The 22,412-nt window shown below is 39.7% G+C and overlaps 1 protein-coding gene across 1 annotated transcript; it reads right to left on the bottom strand.

Moving 5' to 3' along the window:
- Positions 1–4,373: 4,373 nt before the first annotated feature.
- Positions 4,374–22,010, bottom strand: CNIH4 (cornichon family AMPA receptor auxiliary protein 4). The gene is made up of 5 exons (XM_057727342.1): positions 21,876–22,010; positions 18,267–18,335; positions 13,466–13,578; positions 7,597–7,737; positions 4,374–4,571 (listed from the first exon to the last, which is right to left on the bottom strand). The coding sequence occupies exons 1-5, from the start codon at positions 21,942–21,944 to the stop codon at positions 4,544–4,546; spliced, it is 420 nt and encodes a 139-aa protein (XP_057583325.1). The 5' UTR covers positions 21,945–22,010; the 3' UTR covers positions 4,374–4,543.
- Positions 22,011–22,412: the final 402 nt, after the last annotated feature.

Here is a 22,412-nt window from a genome sequence, read left to right as displayed (position 1 = left end):
CAACTGGATATTTAGTACTAATTACCAATTTATATATGACGTTGGGACTGTGTATGTGTTTTAAGAACCCTTATCTTACAGAGATATGTATAAAAATATTACATACATAATGATGTATGTATTGGCTTCAAAATAGTGTGGGGGAGGGGAAGTAGTAGGTTATGGATGAAATAAGAATGCCCGTAATTTTGATTATTGTAGCTGGTAAAATAGAAAATTACCAATTAACATGGATTAGTCCAGTTATTGTCTTCCAAAATGTTAGTATCTTTATATAGAGCTATACCAGAAGCTAGCCTTGCCCTGCAGGTCTCTCTGATAGAGTAGATGCAGTGGCAGCCAAACTTGCTGCTTTTATGAGCTGTCAAGTTCAACCCTCATCCGCTTTGCATCCAATCTGTGAAATAGGCAGCTGATCAGATCAAATGATAAGATCAGGCTCTAGAACTTGATTCCATGTTATATCCTCTCCTTCAGAGATTATCAGTTTGAATGAATTGAGCTGTGAAAAGAGATGAAGGGTTCAAGCTCCTTCCTTGTTCAAGTGCCAGCCTCTTGCCCAAAGAATATATGGTACTTAGAATAGCAGATTTAAGATGAACCAAGTCCCCTGGATCAATAACAAAGTGGAGATTCTGACAAAGTACCGGGTGCTTAGAAGTGAACCAGGAATAGAGATGCTGGAGAGTGATGGTGCAGTAGTGTATAACTCAGCATCTTACTAGTCCTCTCAACATCTACACACAAGGTGCTCCACTGGAGAACAGCAACTTCAGTATTTGTTAAACTGACTTACATTTTGACTAGGTGCTAATGCTGAATGGGAACTAATACAGCTAAAACCAAGATGGCTCCATAACGGATGTAGCAAACCAGATACACAGCAGGGGAAGCCACAGTCAAACCTCTGAGCTCTCAGCTAGCTGATTCTGACCACCCACCCACTCACTCTTCCTCACCCAGCTTCAGAGGAAAGCAATTGAAAACAAAAACAGCTTTTATCATGGAATTGATTCTAAAGATCAACTTGAGCTCAGTACTAACGTAGTGATCAATCCCGTTTACATCTATGTCCTGATGGTGACTATTACTGTGATTGCTGCAGTGCACAGTGCTAACCCTAAGGCTTTGAACGACCCTCAGTCCTTAGGTTGTGTTTAGAGCAAAACGATGTGGCTTACTACCTTTTAGAATTTTCATGGTAAGTATGGCTTAAAACCAAAAGGCTTCACTGACAAAGGCTCAGAAAGGTAGAATAGCCCATTCTTTGAACAGCCTTATTAACTGTAGTTTCACTACACCAAGAATATTTCAATCTTTGTTACACTAAATTGCAAAATATTTTTGGCTTAAAGTACATAAACTCAGGTGGCAGTGAGCTAGATAATAAGCACAGAATTTCAGACTTCTCTATCTTGCTGCCTGTTTCCATGTATTAGAACAATTTTATTTACATTGAGGGGGTAATTATACCTAGTACATAATACCCTCCATCACAATTACTTCTGACAAAATATTACTTGTGAGTAAAGTTGACGTCACAGTTCGCAAGTGCACCAAATACAGCCGTTTCCTTTCCTAACCTAGCACGTCTTAGAACATTCTATAATGTGACTGCCTCAAAAACAGATGGTAGACTTTGATTATGTTGCTCCATTACTTCTTACTTCTCTGACGTAAAGGACATCAGTTAGACTTCATGCTGAAAGAGCAACAGAACAACACAATCAGATTTACGTGTTCATTCAACAATCATTTATTGTTTCTGTGTGCAAGGCACTGACTGTGTTAGGTGCCAGAGCAATAGGAAGATGATACAAATATGAAGAAGAGTATACTCTGCCCTCCAGGAGTGTACAGTTTAGTAGGAGAGATTAACTGCATACAAATAACCATAATATCAGAAAGTGCCACAGAAGAAAAAGTTCCATGGGGAGTTTTCTTATCACTCAAATTCAAAGTAAGCTCAGATGAGAGGAAGCATATTTGGATTGTTACTTCATTGTCATCTGTGTGGTATGAAAAGCCGGCTGGCAGGCTTTGATGAACCGAGCTGCACCTCAGATCTTGCTTTCTCAGCTCTCTCCGCTGAGAGTCCAGTGATTAGCAAGGGCACCTGCTACCAGTGAAGGGATGGAAGGAAAAACACAAGGGGAAATGACAGAGCACACAGATAAAAATATTTTGCACCCAGCAGCACACCATAATAGTCTGCACTGGCTGGGTCCTGGCTACTTCCTTCACAGACAGGCAGGCAAGAGGAGTGGTAAGGAAGAGAGAGAACACTAGACTAACCAGCAGGATTCCAGATGCAATCCCCAGAACGCAGTTCTCTCTAAGGTGAAGTTACACCCCATGATCTCTAAGGGTCTCAGACTGCAACTCTCCAATCAGTTAAAAGCATAAAAAATTAATCTTTAGCATCTTAACCACAGCTTTTAAAGTCAATGCTTTTTCCCTCTTTTCACCATTTGTAGAAGAGCCCCTAAAAAATAAAAACAAAAAACTAGAGGAACCCCCTTTTCCTGGCTTTGATACAAACCAGTAATACAAGAAAGTTGGTTTTGTTTTTAACCACAGTTAATGTTTCAGAAGTAAAGTGCTCCTGTCTTTTGTTAGAAACAAGGCACATTTCTGATCCACTCAGCCTCAACAGCCTGTGCCTGATGATATGTAAACTGACAGCCAGATACTCTCAGCTACACGGGTTTCTATTTTGGTTACTAAGAATACTTGTATATTCAATATCTTGTTATAACCTATAATGGAATATAATCCAAAAAAAAATAATTGAATCTATATTGTACATCTGAAACTAACACAATATTGCGAATATTTCAATTTAAAAAAAAAGAATGAGAAGATAAAACAGTCCTCTACCACCTTTGAGCTTCCTGAAGTAGCTTGTTTATCTCTCAGGTCTAAGGATTTAAGTTTTCCAACAGCTTCATTGCTTTAAAAGCTTGAGCGGAACATTTAGGGGCACTGGAAGTTAGACATAAAGGCAGAGTTGAATAACTTTGTTTGTTTGTTTTAAATAGAGGAAGATGCCTAAGAAGGAAAAGTTAAGAGAGACACATCAAACTAACTTCTATGTTACAGCTTCTTGGTTCTTTGCATGGAAGAAATACAAGATAACCCCAAGGAGCAATTTCTGAGGCTCCAAAGAGGCCAACGGAACCAAGTTTACTTTGCCTACCATTTCACCCTCCCTTTCATATGTGGCCAGGGAATACCACCATCCTCAAAATGTGGATCTATCCATATAAGGAGTTTTGCTTAGTAGCTCTCTGGCTTCTGCCAAGGCTAGACCTAGTCCTGGGTTAAAAGGACATGCAAGATTTGATATTTGGTGACCACACACCTTATTTGGCTATCCAGTTCTGCCTCAACAGAGTGAATAACTTCTTTGGACTCTGCCATAGAACACTGCCATGTAATGCCTAAACACCAGTGCCTACGACAGCCACACTGAAACAAATGAGAACTGAGAATAAACTTCACCCAGCAAACAGAGCCAAAGAGGTTAACTGCTCTCAACAACTGTAAGAATTGACAAATATAACTCCAAGGAACCAAGTCTGGTTGGATATTGCTGTATCCATGCCATGGACAAAGTGGTGCAGCAGGACAGAAGTGTTACGGTTAATCCCACACCAAGCAGAGCGCTGACAGGCTCAATTTCACTGACACTGAATGACTGGCTGCTCCTGCTTCTAACCTGATGAGCATCTTCTACCAAATCAGCTCTCCAAACCCATTAAAAATATATATCAGAAAGATCAGATACAATTGGATCAATCAGAATACAAAACCAAGACCCGGCAAGAGCCAGTGGGAGTGTATGGGTTTGAGGGTGACTGTGGAGGCAGTGGCTTTTAAATGAAAGCTCTTGATAAAATTTTGCTTTTTCAGTTTATTTTCCTTTCTATAAGCAGGAATTACATTGTACCTGTAATGGCTTATAAGGTTTCACAATTCAGCACAGAAATATATATTTTTTGAAATGTCATTTTCTGTTAACATTCTTGTAAAAAGACATTTGGCTTACAGTTCCATAAATCTGTAAACCATATTAAATATAGGAAGCTGCCACAATATAGGCAAAAGGGTAGTTTAGTTTCTCTCTTCCTTTGCCCAGAATAACAGTATTGTTTTGTACTCTGACTTTTCAGTGTACCCGAAGAGCTGCTTTGCTCACCTATTACGTTTTCCCTTTAAAGCGTGTCCTTTATTTCTTTGGCATGCAAGGCTGGAATGACAGTCCCGTTCCTACATACAAATAACTATCTTCAGCATACAGATGATGAAAAACACCTTCACATGTTGAGGTTCAGGCTAAAGTTGAGAACCAGAAAGCTACAAAAACTCAATTCATATTTTTTAAATATTTTATATGGTAAAAATACAGCAAAAATATTTTTTGTTCAAAGAGGAAAAAATATACTGCTATGGTCACGATTCTAAGGATGATTTAAGTAGTCTCTGGCTCCTCAACTGTGCACTGTAGTGTAGGCTGACTTCAACCACGGCTTCTCCAGCTTCAGGCATTTATCAAAGCTAAAATCATACTGTGGAGAGAAGAAATTAATGTTACTAATGTTTCCTTAGGAATGTTGCTACAGAGTCTGGTCTGTCCAGACCTGCACCCATAAGGCTCAGCAAGAGACATTCATTTGAGTAAAAAGCAATCATTTATACCTAAAGGACAGAATATATTAGAGCATCAAGAGGCCCTAATGTCTTCACTAAAAAGGGAAGGGAAGGGGAGGAGAGGGAGAAAGAAGAAAACTGAGACAGAGGTGGAAGGTGGGGACTATAACCTAAAACCAGGAAAAAAACTTTAATTCTCTGTGGAGATCTTTGTACATGTTGTTCCTACTCCTGAAACCCCTCCTCTTAACCCCTCCTCAACCTAGTAACTTCCTCTCAGGCTTCAAGATCCATCAGGCTCCGGCACCTCCTCTGGGAAGCCAGCCTCTTGGCCCAGGGCAGTTGCCCGGCCTCCTTCCGCAGCTCCTCATCCTCCCACATGCCTCGGCTCATGTCCCCTCTCATGTCCACAGTCAGCAGGCTCCCAGCTCTGATGGGAGTCTGCGCTGCTCCCCTGTGTCACGTGCAGTGCCTTACACGGTGTCTGACACACGGCGGTCATTCAGTAAATACTCTATTAAAACCACCACACTTAACAGGAGTAACAAGACTATCATTTTTTATTGGAATCAGCCTTGCTCTGCTGAGATCAAATGACTGAAAAACATAGAAATACCCTTGCGTTACTAATGGTATAAGTGATGAGTTGTCCAAATTAAACCAAAGAATACACGGTGTACAGCACAAATTAATGGTAGTAACTATTATTTTTGAACATTTTTTAGAACTTGAGAGGTCAGCACAAACCAAAGTGCTTTATGTGCATTATCTCATTTAATCCACATCGCAATCCCATGAGGCAGGTACTATTATTATCCTATTTTCAGATAAGAAATTGAAGCACAGAGAGGATAAGAAACATGTCCCAGGTCACACAGCGAGGAAGTGGTAGATTCCACCAGGCTAGCACCTAACCAAACACCAAAGGCATAGATTCCACCAATGTCTACAGAAGATGGGCATTTTTTCCTTTAATTCTATTTAACAGACCCTGAATGTCTGCTATGTGCAAGGCACTATGCAAGTAGTGGCAGGCGATACAGAAGGAGCAGCATAAATCCCTACATTAGAAATCAGATGATTTAGAATTGTAAACACTTTTTAAAAACGGCAACCAAAAGCTAAGGGAAAAGTGTTACAAGGACATCTTCTGAGATTACTCCTTCATCCTGATCCCTTGAGCTACAGGGAACACCAAGGGGTAAGGTAATAGCAACATGGCTAAAAATGACAAGCTGAGAAGGGAAGGGAAAAGAAAGAAAGGATGCAGCCAGGGAGGAATGCAGCTACTCAGTCAAACCAGTTATACAGGTTGCCTATCTTTTATTTCACTGTAAAGAACCATACCTTAAACCTGCCACCAAATTGCTTCCTGATTCTTCCAATCCCCCGTCTTCAGTCCATCGTCCCATTGCTTCAAATTCAACAACTGAGAGCTAAGAAACCCTTGTTCATTTTTAAACCCTAAGACTTTGGGTCTAATAAGCAAGATACGGCTCCCTCATCCCATGTTTACACCCAAAAGTGTGACTACATTGGCTTTGCCCCCAGATGTCTCAAGAAGCTCATGTTACCAAAACCCAGGGGATATCCGCTCTAGTTTACTCTCCAAAAGCACAGAACCTGAAGGGGAGAGGAGGATGAAGAAGGATGACCACCTTGCTTTTTGTCTCTGACAAACAGAAGGGAACATATATGATGGTAAAGATACCTTCATATGGTTTGACTTTAAAAAGTAATAAAAAATAATGTGTATCATTGTACTCTTAATATTAAATTTCTTTGCTCTTTATTCTCCATCTTTAATGCTAAGATTAAAAATTAAGCACATTAGCAATGAGGTAGGATATGAGAACCAGAAACTGTTATCAGTGTGCTTTTTCTGTCCTATTTTTTAAAATATAGAAAAGTAAATAAGATAAATAGTAAAAAGGAAACCATCTAAACTCTAATTTCAATCTAATGTATGGGCGGAATTGGCATAGCAAAAGGATTTTAGGAAGCCTGGTTTTTCAGGCAGAAGCTAAAATGGCTCTGACTTCTGAGCTATGTCAGACAAAATAGCAGTTTTTTAAAACTCTTACCTTTGTACAGTTTCTAATTATTAGGACTCTTTTGAGTGATAAAGTTTAGTTCAGTACAAATTTTTTTCCTACTAGCCTTATGCCCATGTAAAAATTAAAATGTACCTTGGAAAAAAACAGGAATGGTATAATTAAGCTTGGATACAAAAGTTAAGCCTGACTTCTAGCCTCTTAAAGGCTTAATCAAATCATACACACAAGACAATTTTTTTCTCTTTTTTGCTCTATTCTATGGATCTATAATGGGTAAAGGAAAAGGTGGCATGTTATCTCTAAAACTTAAGGTAATAAATGTAAGTTTAAAATAGGACTGCATAAGGCTTCCAGTGTCTGATAGCCAAGTCTTCATATTAATTCTTACTTCCAATCTAACTGGAAGACTGATACAATTTTACCAGAACAGACCACTTGCATCTCAGAGAAAAGGCATCACACCTAAATTCCTTACCACCAAGAAAGATCAGCCTAACATGGATATAAGTTGTTGAGAGCTGCTGCCAGGGGTCTGATCCCCAGAAGACCCATGAGTGGCAAAGTCTCTGGGGGTACATATAGTAATGCTTATAACAGGCAGTGAGACCTCACAGCTGGATACTAGGGAAGGGAAAGAATAGCAAAGACAGTTTTAAGCATACTGACAGCCTCAACAGCTAAGAAACAACTAATAATATGGAGTAACTCTACTGCAGGTCAGACAAAATGCTGATTCAATGACAACATAAAAAATTTACACAACCACAAGAAATTCACATAATCCCCAAATCTCTGCAATGTCAATACAAAATCCTACAATATAGTAATATATCCATTAAAAGAAGGCATGGCATCCAGGAAAATGCCAGGAGGACTGTAAACTCACCTGTAAAGATACATGAAGAAACAGAGCAGGTAGAAACCAAGCTTGATCATGGCTTCTTTCATGTGTGACTTCAGCTGCCCTCGATTGTGTATTTCTGTTGGATCAAACACTCCCATGTTACCACTTGGCACCATAATGAACCTGGTAAATTAAAGAATGCACACACATTAGAAAGAATAAATATTCAGCATAAATATTCAAAAATAAGTAACCAGTAATAATCAACCTTTACAAATGAACCAATCATAGCAGCCTTATATTCAGGCCAAATATGGACAGCGTAGTATAATGATGGCCATGACTTAGTTTTCCTTTGAAAGATACAATACTATTAATTTTAGGTGTAATTTCTGCCCTCTGAAACAAATACATTAACACTCTAGAGAAGTATATTTTATGTACAGAGACCCCTTTATCCATCTTCTGTAGAAAACTACTGAATCAGTAATACCTATAGCTGTCTTCCATGAGACATAAGTGAAGGGGAACCCAAAACCAAACCAACTTTATCAAGTTCTTAGAAACTTCTTTACCTACAAAGTTCTAACTTAATTAATGCAATCCCCTTCAACTTCATAACATCTTTTTAAGTTGTCTTTATGTTTTGTCTTTATGTTTGACACATCTCTGTAAGACATATCAAAAGATATGTCTCAATCTGCACGGTTAATAAACGGTACCTACCTTAAAAGAGCAATTTAAAGAAGACAGAACAGAAATGCTTTAGAATAAATGCTACTGTGGTAAAATAAAACTCCTCTTCAGTTAAGACAATAAATGGATAGTTCAGATGCAAACGCACTGCCTAGCTTTACATGACCCTTAAAAAATACAGATTAAATTTAAGTAAAATATAAATTTTAATTTAATTTAAAATATGGTTTACTTAAATTTAATTTTAATATAAATATTAAATTAAGTAATAATATTTTGGCAAATAAGAAATGTATTTTTTATAGTGATGGAGGTATGACCACAGCGGAGGAATGAGAATAGGGCTACAAAGTCAATATGGAAGATAAAGGGCACCGTCAGCAGACACCTAGTTCCAAATCCAGACCAATTCAACTCAGTGTTCCCACAGACTCAGACTCAAACTTAAAAAAATCTTGAAGATACTGTGTTTAACATACTGTGGAGGGACTTCCCTGGTGGTCCAGTGGTTAAGAATCCACCACAGGGGATGTGGGTTCGATCCCTGGTTGGGGAACTAAGATCCCATATGCCACGGGGCAATTAAGCCCCTGGGCCACAACAACTGAGCCCGCATGCGCACACGTGTGTGTGCTCTGGAGCCTGCATGCTACAACTAGAGAGCCCATGAGCCACAACTAGAGAAGCCCGCACAGCACAACGAAGATCCCGCGTTCGGCAACTAAGACCCGATGCAGCAAAATAAAAATAAAAAAATACTAGGGAGTTTTAGGGGCTCTTGAGATAACATATAACATTTCATATTTATTAAATATCACTGTGTATATAATATTACATATGATAATCTTCTTCTTCCCCAAATGATTCCTTTTACAAGTAAGAAAATTGGGTTACTTTAAGCAGATCAGTGAGTTTAAGCATCTGGGTTTCTGCATCCAGACTGTGTCATCTGCACAACATGCATGTCCTAACCAAGCACAGTTCATGACCTCTTCCTTCTCTCATGTCCAAGCTTCTTCTAGTGCAACCTTGGGATCCTCACTTTCGCCACATGTTCAGTTTCTCAATTATGACTTCTGTGAAATGCAAATGGCTCTCTGAGTTCCACAAATCTTAAATTCTCCCCCAAATAGCCCATCTATGGCTGGATAACAGGTATTTACAAATGAATGTCTGGATAACATCTCACCTCAATACCTATTTTCCTCAACTTACAATGGTATTACATCACAATAAACCCATCGAAAATTGAAAATGCATTTAATACACCTAACCTAGTGAACATCATATCTTAGCCTAGCCACCTTAAACATGCTCAGAACACTTACATTAGCCTACAGTTGGGCAAAATCATCTAATACAAAGCCTGTTTTATAACATCACAACAGTTTCATACTGCATATCACTAGCCCAGAAACAAATCAAAATTCAAAATTCAAAGTACAGTTACTACTGAATGTATATCACTTTCACACCATCATAAAGTCGAAAAATCAAAAGTCAAACTATTGTAAATCGAGGACCATCTATAGTCTCAAAGAGTCTTATCATTCTCTGACAGCCAGCTTATCTAACAGGAGTGTCACCATTTCCTCAGTGGTCCTTAAAAACGTTCTCTTACTCAATTCTGACTTCTCTCTTCATCTTTCATAGGCAGTAGGTTAAACTCTTGTCCATTCCTCTTTCCTATCACCAATTATATAGCCCCATCTTTTACAGTCCCACTATCACTCTAGTCCAGCTCTATATTCTCACCCTAGTCTGTGAACTAGTTTCCCTACCTCCTGCCTCTTCTCCATCCAATCAATACTATATAATGCTTCCAGAAAAATCTTCCCAAAGCATAATTTATATCATGCCAACTTAGCTAATCAAAAACATATAGAGCAAAATGTATAAAATAAGCTATAAGGATATACTGTACAACACAGGGAATATAACCAAAATTCTACAATAACTATAAATGGAGTATATCCTTTAAAAGTTGTGAATCACCATATTGTACACATGTAACATATAATATTGTACATGAAGTATACTTCAATAAAAAATAAATGAATTAAAAAAACATATAGAGCAAAGAAGACATACGAATGGCTAATAAGCACATTAAAGGATACTCAACATCATTAGTCACTAGGGAATGTAAATCGAAACCACAACGCGATACCACTTCACATTCAATAAGATGGCTAAAACAAAAAAGAAACGACAAAAAGTGTTGGCAGGGATGTGGAGAAACTGTAACCCTCATACACAGTTGGTGGGAACATAAAATAGTGCAGCTGCTTTTGAACAGTCAGGTAGTTCCTCAAAAGGTCAAACTACAGAGTTATCATATGACCCAGCGATTACACTCCTGAAAGAAATTAAAACATATGTCCACACAAAAATATGTGTGTGAATGTTCACAGTAGAATTATTCATGATAGGCAAAAAGTGGAAACAACTCAAATGCCCATCAACTGCAAATGGATAAACAAAAGGTAGTACAGCCATACAATGGAATACTCCACAATAAAAAGGAATAAAGTACTGATATATGACACAGCAAGGATGAACCCTGAAAATATTACACTAAGTGAAAGAAGTCAGTCATAAAAGACCACATACTGATCTCTTTTAAATGGTATGTCTGTCCAGAATAGGCAATTTTACAAAGACAGAAAGTAGACTAGCAGTTGCCTAGGGCTGGGCGGGGGGAGTGACTGTTAAAGGATATAGGGCTTCTTTTGGGAGTGATGAAAATATTCTTAAATAGGTTCTAGTGGTGGTTGCTTATCTATAAATATACCAAAAACATACTGCATAGTATACTTTAAACGGGTGAACTTTATGCTACCAGTACTCATATTTACAAATAAACTCCCTGGACCAGTGTTCAAGACTCTCTATGACCCTCCACATCTCTAGCTTTGTTTATTACTACTGCCTCATCTACGTGATTTCAACTAAATTAGTCCTTAAATATGCCTTGTGTGCTTGCTCAAGCTTTCCCTTCCACCCCTCCCTTTATCAATCACACCTCAGAGACATCCTTCCCCACTCCTCTCTGTCAAACCTTATCTATCCTATAGGGCTATGCTCAAACACCACTACCTCCTTGAAGCTGTCAAGTCCACAGTAATCCAGCTCTCCTCCCAATCTCAGTAGCTTCATCACTCATCTGGTAACTATCTTACACTGCCTTAGCCCACTTCTTATTTAACCAGCTTATTTTGTTATTTAATGTTTTGCCTCTTTCTCCTGTGGGTAGAGTCCGTTTTATACATGTCTGTATCCCCAACAGCATAAAGTACAGACATCTGAAAAGAGGAAATAATCCATCTATTGATTTTTTTCACCTTTTTAAACAGAAGGTAAATTTGTGACCAGCAGACAATCTGTCACTGCCAGATCTTTGTCTTTGTAATTATAGGAAATAGAATCTATTGGGGACTTTATTGTTCCCCAAATAAAACTTCACAAAACCTTCCACCACAATCTGTACTATCTTGTTGGCCCTCCGTATCCATAGGTTCTGCATCTGTGGATTCAACCAACCAAGGATTGAAAATAATTTGAAAAAAGATTCCAGAAAGTTCCAAAAAGCAAAACTTGAATTTGCTGCTGTGCCAGCAACTACTCAGGAGTGAGGGTCCTGGAACCAATCCCCCAAGGATACCAAGGGACAACTGTACAAAGAAGCCATGCCAAAGCTTGTTCATCCTCTAGCACATTTTCATTTCTAGCAGAGATAACTAATGGTGTGGTCTGGAATATAATTAAGGTAAACAGCCTCAGAGGTTCCCACTCTCACTCCCAAATTTGTGTTCCAGGGATACTGAGCTGTGCTAAAAGCCTGTGTGGGATCACACCTCCCCTGCAATGTAAGCAGTCTTGTGTTTCCAATGCTGAGCTCAGGTTAGAGTGCTAGTCCATGGGATGATCATGGGAGAGGAATAAGAAACTTGAAAAAAAAAAAGAAAAAAGTCTAGCCCTCTGGGCCCATCCTCTAGAAAACAGGTACAGAGATCTAAAAAGTTCTCCCTACCTCAGGTTCTGCTCATGATATTTATGAAATTATTCCCCCAAATCCACTCATTCCCTCATCTCCACTGCCTTCCATTATCTTTTCATGTGCTTCCTACCCTGATCCCACTGACCCCTCCTTTATTCAATATCTAACTGCACTTTTTTTTTAAAAACCAAGCTTAAAAATCAGCTGATGAATGGTTTTACCCAAAAAAACTAGATATAAATAAAATATAAATAAAACCTAAAAATTCAGCAGAGGATCAATCCACCAACATAAAAATAATCCCAGGTTTGTCAAAGTTATTCCACCGTTCTTCACAAGAAAATATGCAATGTACAATAGCCCAACTATAAATTATACACAATTAGTGTTTCCATTGAGCTATGTCTGAACAAACTTCCAAAATGTATTAAGTCAAAATTTTTATGTTATCGAACATGGAAGATTTAAAATGAAATTTTCTTTGGAGCATTTCAAGTACACTGTAATCAAAAACTGAAGATATAAATAATTATATATTATATTATATTCTGTTATATTGTTATATCATATTATATTCTCACGCTTTTGATCATTCTTAAAGAAAAAAGATATTCAAAGACAATGAAAAACATTTCACACGTCTTTAGGTAACATAACTAAACACTACATACTTTTTAATTTAAACATGTAAATTTGTGTTTTTACTCTTGTGACTGAGCCATGGAAATTGCTACATGCCCAGTACACCAAAGTGAACAAAAATTTATCCTGATTTAAGGAAGCATTCATTGTACTGTACTGTATTTTAATTAATTAATTAATTTTATTTATTTATTTTTGGCTATGTTGGGTCTTCATTGCTGCGTGGGCTTTCTCTAGTTATGGAGAGCAGGGGCTACTCTTCATTGCGGTGCGCAGGCTTCTCATTTCAGCAGCTTCTCTTGTTGCAGAGCACAGGCTCTAGAGCGCAGGCTCATTAGTTGTGGCCCATGGGCTTGGGTGCCCCGTGGCATGTGGGATCTTCCCAGCCCAGGGATCGAACCCATATCCCCTGCATTGGCAGGCAGGTTCTTAACCACTGCGCCACCAGGGAAGTCTCTGTCATTTATTTTATGACTAGTCTCCATTTTATTGGAGAAAAGAAAGCTGTCAAATTTCTAAAAATTTTTTTCTCTAAACTTCCCTGACACAAAACAATAAACAAACTGTACTCACCGATATATATTCCAAGTGGCAACAGGCAAGTTGAGAAGGAATATGAACCAGTGCAATGAAATGAGCATTAATACAGTGACAATGGTATGGCCAACCAATTCTGGAATTACCCACTGCAAGGGAAAAACATAGTATTACATCTCACTGCTGTGTTCTTCCTGGACGTACATGTTATGTAAAGCTAAATCAAAGAAAGTACAGAGAACTTCCAAGCTAGTGTTTCAAGATTATTTATAGGCTCAGATGTCCCAGATTTGCAAACTGCTATCACTGCTTACGCCATGCAATTACATCAGGACACGGCTTAAAAATAATGCACTTAAACTTTAATTACGTTTCATCCTAAGCAAGGTTCAGATTCATTCACTAAGCAGGTATGAATGAGAACTAGAGAAAAAATAGAGTATTACTTACTTTCTATTCCAGTATCTGTGCTAAAGCCTCTTACTCTAATTTGGGATGGTTTATATCCATCTACATGCTGCCTTTCAAGTCAGAATATCAATCCTAAACATTTCCAAGCTTCAGAACCCTGAGAGAAACCATCTCACATTCACCAAAAAAAAAAGTACTTTAATAGCTTATAATATCAGCTCAAACTTGAACAAATATGATAATGGACCAGGATAACAGAATCCCAGACTACTGGCTTTATGGCACCCCATGCCCTTATCTATGCTCTTTGTTTATTGTGCAATATTTTAGTTCTCATATATCAACAGCTATGGTGCCAGGTTCTTAATTTACCAAGTCTTCCTCTCCTACGAGTACAGATTTTTCTTTTAATGGAAGTTAATAGCTAGTATTTATGGAGCCAGAAACTGGCACTCCCAACTTGTAGAAATGAGGAAAATAAAACTCAAGAGAGATTAAGTAACTTGCCCAAGGTCACACAGCTACTTAGTGGCTGAGCAATATAACAAAAGCCCAGACACACTGGGCCCAGGTCACCTGCATTTAGATTTCAGATACTTTTGGGGGGGGGGGGGGGGGGAGGGACACACTCTGTGAGGCTTGCAGGATCTTAGTTCCCCAACCAGGAATTGTTGGGGAACTAAGTAAAAGTACGGAGTAAAAGCACAGAGTCCTAATCACTTGGCAACCAGGAAATTCCCTCAGATACTTTGTGTGTGTGTGTGAGTTAAAATTTATTTGGGGCAAAATGAGAACTTTATCCAGAAGAAAGCCTGGCAGTAGCAAGGAGGAACTGCTCCAGAGAGGTGGGGGAGGTCAGTACAGCTGTGATGCAGGTGAGGGGGGTCGGCCCAGTCAAGAACATGTTTTCACAGAGGCTGGCTGTTGGTCACGAGGAGCAGGTGTCCCCATTAATGACTTTAGTGCTTTTCTAGATATGAAGAGATGCAAGAATTGGGTTCATAAAATCTTCTCCCAAAAATATCTATCTGCTCTGCCAGTTTTTCCCAGAGCACAAAGGGCCTGATGAATGCAATATTTATAAATGGAATATTTCCTGCCATATCAACAAACAAGGGATGTCACAGTCATCAAGGATTGCAGCCCTCGCTGAAAAGAATACCTGCCATCAGACTGAAAGTCACTCCCTGTGGTGAGCCCTGAGGAAACTCGGGATGTGAAAATGCAGGCCCCAGACAGCTAAGGTGCATACTCAGATACTTTTTTTAATAAACAAAGAAGGGATTTTCTGGGCCTTAAACCTAATTTGAAGTCAACCAGAACTTTTTTTAATATGTAAATGCATTTTTAAAGTGTAACCAATTTAACATAATGCTAATATGCTTAAGCTGCAAAATCAAATAAGCTTGGAGTAAAACCCATGCTCTATCCTATTTATTAGCTGTGCAATTTTAGGAAGTTACCTACCCTCTCTAGATCATGATTTTCTCATCTGTAAAATGGAGATAATAATACTTACACCTCATAAGGCTGTTATAGAGAATTAGATAAAATAACATATGTAAGCCACATGAAAAGTAAGCACTCAATACATGTTAGCTGATGTTACTACTCCTACTCTCCATGCTCAGACCCACAGTAGCAGGAGCTTTCAAACCCAGGATTTCTTACTGCGGGCTGCATTTTGTTTTACATAAACACAAACCTAAAACAAAAGTTTCAGGAAGCAATACTTGACCTTAGTATGCTTGGTTTATTGACTTTCAACCAAGTCCTCTGTTCTCTTTCTCTTCCCTCCTTAGTAACGTATTCTTCCCCTAACTTGTTCTCAGAATGCTAGCACTAGGCTTATATTACCCAGGCAGGAGTCTGGAAGATTCTTCTCTGCAGTAACTTAATGGCACAAGAGAAAGCACCTATCAAAAAACTGCCATTTCAGGTGCCCAAAAAGGTAGACACCAATTACCCTCAGTGAAGTCTATCTACCAATCAGTCAACAAACCTGGACCACCCAATGAGCTTCCAATGAGTATTTTAGTGCTTTACCCTAAAGTATGACTAGACAGTTATGTATCAGAAACTGAGGAAAGCCCCCAAAATGAAAGAAGGGGGAAAAGCAAAGAGAAAGAAACTTGGAAAAAACATATATAATGTAGGAAGCAAAACGAAATTCAAAACTACTACAATCAATATCCTCAGAGAGCTAAGAGAGTCAAGCATGAATCAAAAGAACAAAAAGCTCTTAGAAATTAAAAATTTGACAAAAATGATACACATTACTAGAAAATTCAGAAGATAAAACAGAGGAAATTTTAAAATAAGAAGGTAGAAAAAAACCAAATGGACAAAAATAAGAAAAAAGAACTGGCAGATCAATACAGCAGATAAATTATCCAGCAAATCCAAGTTGCTGAAAGAGAAGAGAGAAAACAGAAGTGAAAGACATTACTAAAGAAAGAATAAGAGAAAATTTCCCAGATTGAAGGAACCTCTCAGATGCCCAAAACAATAAATTAAAAAGGCCTAAACAAAGGTATACCACTGCAAAATTCCCAAACACCAAGGATTACAATAAATAAATAAATAAATAATAGATAAATAATAATAAAAAACCCAAACACCAAGGATAAAGGAAAGAATCTAAAACTTCTGGAGAGGGCTTTCCTGGTGGCGCAGTGGTTAAGACTTTGCCTGCCAATGCAGGGGACACGAGTTCGAGCCCTGGTCCAGGAAGATCCCACATGCCACAGAGTAACTAAGCCGTGCCCAACAACTAGTGAAGCCCACGAGCATAGAGCTCCTGCTTGGAAACAAGAGAAGCCACTGCAACGTGAAGAGCATGCAGCACAACAAAGAGTAGCCCCCACCAGCCGCAACTAGAGAAAGCCCATGAGCAGCAACAAAGACCCAACACAGCCAAAAAATAAAATAAATTTTAAAAAAAGAACTACGATCCATCTGAAAAAATATATATATTATTAAATGGATCTAGCGGTATAACGTCATTCCTCTAAAAATAAGGAGGCCTGGACTTCCCTGATGGCGCAGTGGTTAAGAATCCACCTGCCAATGCAGGGGACACAGGTTCGAGCCCTACTCCAGGAAGATCCCACATGCCTCGGAGCAACTAAGCCCATGTGCCACAGCTACTGAGCCTGTGGTCTAGAGCCCATGAGCCACAACTACTGAGCCTACATGCCACAACTACTGAAGCCCACGCACCTAGAGCCTGTGCTCCACAACAAGAGAAGCCACCACAATGAAAAGCCCAAGCACCACAACAAAGAGTAGCCCTCACTCGCCACAACTAGAGAAAGCCTGCACACAGCAAAGAAGACCCAATGCAGCCAATAAATAAATTAATTAAAAAATAAAATAAAATAAAGATGAGGAAGCCTAATCAACCATATTTCAATTTTTTTTTAAAGGGGAGGGCTCTGCCTGGCACACAGCAGGAACTAACTTTTTTAAAAATTAACTGAAATTTTAATTTTAAAAAAATTAAAAATAAAATAAAGGACGCCTGAAACTAATGTTATATGTCAATTATATCTCAAGAAAAGAAAGAACTCTGAAAGCATAGCAGATAAACAAAATCTTTTATTTAAAGATTTTTTATTTTTTATTATTTTTTTATTTAAATCTTTTATCACTGTATTAAACCATGTTTTGGAAAACCGGGAAGGAAGGGAGGGAGGGAGGAAAGGAGGAAGGAAGGAAAGGAGAGGAGAGAAAGAATACAATTTATTAGAAATTTTAACTTTTCAAGTGTAACTTTATTTCCCTCATGGGCCAGAGAAACTTAAGTAGACTGAAGATATGAAAAGACCAATGAGAATCACTTTTACATCAAGCCAAAAAGCACTTCTCAGTATAGTATTTTTACATGAACTTTTATTTCCAGGAAACTTTTCTTTCTGCTCACCTTACAAAATGAATCAGAACCAACTGGTTTCCCCATATCTAAATAAGCTGGGAAATTCAGAGTTTTATTGCTAACATGAAGTTCTGACTATATACTAAAGGTAAGATGGCCTTAAACCAGCTAATTCCATTTCTCAAAGAGCCACAAAAAGAAGGTCCGCCTTCATTCAACAAAAAAATAGACTGAGCTTTTTCCCATGAGCAGGGAGGAGGGGGTTCGGACACAGAGGCCGAAAACAATTAACTGATAATGAACCTTTACCTAGTCTGAGTAATAACGTTGTCCATTGTGGACAAAGGGACAAGGAAAATGAGTAAAGAAACACAATTTCAAGTTAGGTCTTCTGGTATAGTTTCATGATCTAAAAATATTGCAAAACACAGTAGTTCCACTACCATTCCAATGAATATCATAAACACATATATTTATCTATAATAATCTCTAACACAGAAAATGGAGAACTGCCTTCAATGCCAGAAAATAAGGAAAGAAATGTCTTACCTTGTTTAATTTCGAGCAACATGATCTAGCATTAATGTAATCACATTCTAAATCAGACAACGTAATTATCTGACAATCAAGATAAGGAATTATTAGAATTCTTTTATAACAACTATTTAACTTTCAGAAAGCAATCCCAGGGCTTCCTAGGTGGTGCAGTGGTTAAGAATCCGCCTGCCAATGCAGGGGACACAGGTTAGATCCCTGCTCCAGGAAGATCCCACATGCCACGGAGCAACTAAGCTCATGTGCCAAAAAAAAAAAAAAAAAAAGAAAGCAATCCCAGTTGCAAGGCAGAATTAGATATGACTTGAAAAGATTAAGTTATTTCCTTAAAGTTCATTTATTAGACAACTAAATTTTTTCATTTATGTTCTTTCAACAAGTGATTTTCATAAAATAATCCTTATTACGCACAATTCTAATGTGACCCAAACCAGAACATTCAACCTGGACTCCTCAAATGTCAAACAGTGGCTATAAGAAATGGAAAATATGACCTATATAAACAGTTTAAATGTTATAAACCTGAATTCCCAATAGAAGAATAGTTTTTATTTATGATATATCCATAAAATATCTTTGAAGACTTAAGATATAAAAACACAGGATACAAAACTATAAACTCAGCATGGTCATATGTTAGCAGCAGTTATGTCTTGAAAGTTGGATTACGGATGGTTTCTTTTCCCAATACTTTTCTCTATAACCAAACTTTCCACAGTAAACATATATTATACTGGACTTAAACAAAAAATGGGTTTTAGTACAAAATATAAACTCACAAATAAAAATGTGAGGGACAGACAGACATAAAAGGAAAAGTCTTCAGTTCAATGTGTGGTATTTACTTTAAAATGCTCCTCCCAGTCTCCCCACAATAGTTGGGAGAAAAATGAAAAAGAACCGTGAAATGTTGAAAAATCACTGAAAGTTGAGTAATAGAAACATGGGATTTAATACACTACTCTCTCTACTTTTATGTTCGAAAGAAAGAAATGTTCTCAACTAAATTCTATACATTTCCATATGGATAGTCCCCCTATCACCTCAACCCAGCTAAGGTCAAAATCATCACTTTCTCCACAAATTGTTCCACCTCCAGTTCGTTTTATTTCTGTCAATGACACAAGCAACATTTGCCCGGGCTCAAAATATGGAAAGTTATTTCTACCTTCTGTTTCATATCTCAGAATCAATCGTGACCAGGTCCTATCAATCATTTCTTTCTAATACCACTCATATTAATACCTCCTTTCACCTGTCCACAATTAGTACCCCATTTCAGATCCAAATGAACCCATTCCCTAATGCTTTCTTACCTTCCAATCTATTGTTTCCAACCCACTCTGCAGACTTATCTTCATAATTCACCACTTTATGTCAAAATTTTTCAATGGCTCCCTATTGCCTAGAGGATAAAAGTGAAAGCCCTCCTCTCCTTACATTCAAATCCTCCAAAATCTAATCTAATCCAGCCTTTCCAAACCTGACCTGCTGCCGCCAAAAGCAGCCTTGTGCTCCATATGGCCTATTCCTCCATCATCCAGAAATGCCATGAACACACCTCTTGTCTGCACCTTTGCTCTTTGAATACACACCCCCTTCCTTCTTCGCAGGTTTTCTTCTCGGTTCAAAGTCCAGAAAAACTCTTATCCCTACAGAATGCATACCCTGATGATTTTCCACCTCTTGGCTCTAATATTAAGCTAGTACAACTCTCCAAAACTACAATAGTATGCTGAATTTCATCAAAACACATCTGAATGTACCTTACTGTCTAAGTCTAATACTCCACCTAACATGTTGCTATGTACATAAAGTGGTATAAGCCAAGGCTTTTTTTTTTTTTGGCTGCAATGCCCGCCTTGCAGGATCTTAGTTCCCAACCTGGGATGGAACCACCCACCCCCCCTCCATCCCTGGCTGTGAGATCGCCAAGTCCTAACCACTGGACCACCAAGAAATTCCCTAGCCAAGGCTATTTTAAATGATCAAGCCTAGTTTTCCAAACTGTAATAAAAGAAATTCAAGTTTCATTTCTCTTAACTTAAGCTCCAGTTCCTTATGCCACAAGAAAGATGCAGGTCATCAAAACTTCCTAAGTGGTGCTGCCCTTTCAGTCAGTTCCCTAAGTCTAATAAAAGTCAGGGTTCTCCTCATTAGAAATCATCAGTTAAAGTAAAAACTGCTGTTCCATGGGGGGCGGGGAGGGAAGGAAGAGCAATATTTACTAAACATTGGCCATGGAGCTGGCATTGTGCTGCTAGGTGTTTAACACGCCCTCACTGTGCACACACCTATCTGGGAAGTAAACATTTCTCCCCATTTTAAAGACAAGAAAACTGAGGCTTTAGAGAGGTGAAGTAATGTGCATAGCAAATAACTAGCTAAGCAGAGAGTCTTGATTCTAGCTTTTGTCCCTTCCCACTTCGACAAGTTGCCAGTCCACAGTAAATTATGAAGCCACACTGAAAACATACTCTGTACAACGATCCTAAAGCTAGAATGCTCTGGCAAACAAAAAGTTTAATTTTGTCAGAAAGGGACACATGTAATTTCCAAGGGGAAAAAGTAAAATGCAGGGCTTCTCCTGTTTTTTCCTTAGCTTACATTTAATTACTTAAAACTGGATTGTGCATTACATCACTGGGTGACAACTAAGAGTAGAAGCTCCCTCAAGAGTAGAGAAGAGTTGTAGCCCACACGCCTTCTAGAGCGCTAGGTTCAATGACTATTAACTAGCCTGGAAAATTCAGTTTGAATACTGCGGTACGAACAGCTATACAAAATACGGAAGTTTTAAACATGGATCGACACAGAAAAGTGTAAAAGTTGATAAACGGCTGAGAACTACATGTGTATAGTTACTGAATTACAGATCTGCAACCGACAGGGGCAAGCGAAATAATCAGCTGCAGTCGGTTTCTAAAACAAACCCTTCCCAACACTCCCTACAAAACGGCCTCGTGCAGGAAACACTTCACCCGTTTCTGACACGAGTCAACTCCTGCATGTGAGAGATCCCTACAAGTTCCAACACCCGCGAGAACAAAGGGGCGCGTAGCGGGGGTGTTGCCCAGAGAATGACAAGAGGCGCCAAATCGCCTCCGCCGAGCTCAGCGCGGGACCGTCCAGCAGCGACCGCCCCCGGGGCGTGAGCCGCCGCTCTCGGGACTCCGGCCATCCGGCAAAGTGCCCGGCCTAGGGCAGCTGCAAGGAAAACCGCGACCCTGATCCCTCGAGGGCCAGAAAGGAGGAAACTCGCGACCCTTCTCCCCTGGGGGCCGCTAGGGGAGGCCAAGCGCCAGCCCCGCGCAGGACAGAGCGGGTCCGGCCGTCACGGCGGCGAGCGGCGGCGGGCAGGCCGGGCCGGGGCGCTTCGAGAGAAAGGCTCGCTCTGACCGCCCGGTGAGGGGCGAAGTTGGGCAGCCGGGGTCCTCCTCCCGCACGGGCTCGCCACGTCGGTCCGGCGGGCCCAGGGCACCCGCGCCGGCCGCCTCCCTCGCTTCCTCGCACCTGCCCAGGCTCCCACCCGGGCCCAACCCCAGCCCAGTCCCTCGGGTGGAGGGCCCCAGGCCGGCCTCCGCCCGCCTCAGGCAAGGATACGAAGTACACTGAGAGGAAGATGAGCGCGCAGCAGTCAAGGAGAGAGAAGACGAACACCACCGCCTCCATCCTCCTCCTCTTCTGCCGCCGCCGCGCCGCTCCTTCCGTCAAACCGGCTCTGCTGCCCCGACCACCCCGGCCCCGCCTCGCCCCATGATAGGCGCTTGCCCCGGCTTGTAGGGCTGTGTAGTCCGCTCCGCCGGGACGCGGCACGCCGGGAGTTGTAGTCCTTTTCTTTCTTGTTTTTTTTCCAAAAAAACTCTGCCGCCGTAAGTCTGATGCATGCTGGGAAATATAGTTCAGTAGTACGAATACCTATCAAAGCGGTGGGCTGGGTCTCTATCCTAAATCTGATTATTTCCAGAATGTGGTAAGCAATTTACTGATCGCTTGTAATCTTCTGGATATCCAGTAGAACTTTATTGCCATGTGCTTAAGTTTCTTTAGATTTCTCACTGGACCCACTGGAGAGAATGGTGAGAGGTTTTCATCTCAAAGCACAAATCTAACAGCAACATCCTTGGCTTGACAGTTGAG

This window comes from Hippopotamus amphibius, chromosome 3, assembly GCF_030028045.1.
Source record: "Hippopotamus amphibius kiboko isolate mHipAmp2 chromosome 3, mHipAmp2.hap2, whole genome shotgun sequence".
Lineage (NCBI taxonomy): Eukaryota > Metazoa > Chordata > Mammalia > Artiodactyla > Hippopotamidae > Hippopotamus > Hippopotamus amphibius.
This window is presented reverse-complemented; position numbering and strand designations above follow the sequence as displayed.

Bases quoted from the DNA above. Each gene is read 5' to 3' on its own strand.
- CNIH4 (XM_057727342.1), bottom strand. From the start codon at position 21,944: ATGGAGGCGGTGGTGTTCGTCTTCTCTCTCCTTGACTGCTGCGCGCTC. The intron at 13,579-18,266 runs GTAAGACATTTC...TTTCCCTTGCAG, and splicing joins GTTGCTCGAAATTAAACAAG to TGGGTAATTCCAGAATTGGT. The intron at 7,738-13,465 runs GTGAGTACAGTT...TTAATTTACCAG, and splicing joins GCCACTTGGAATATATATCG to GTTCATTATGGTGCCAAGTG.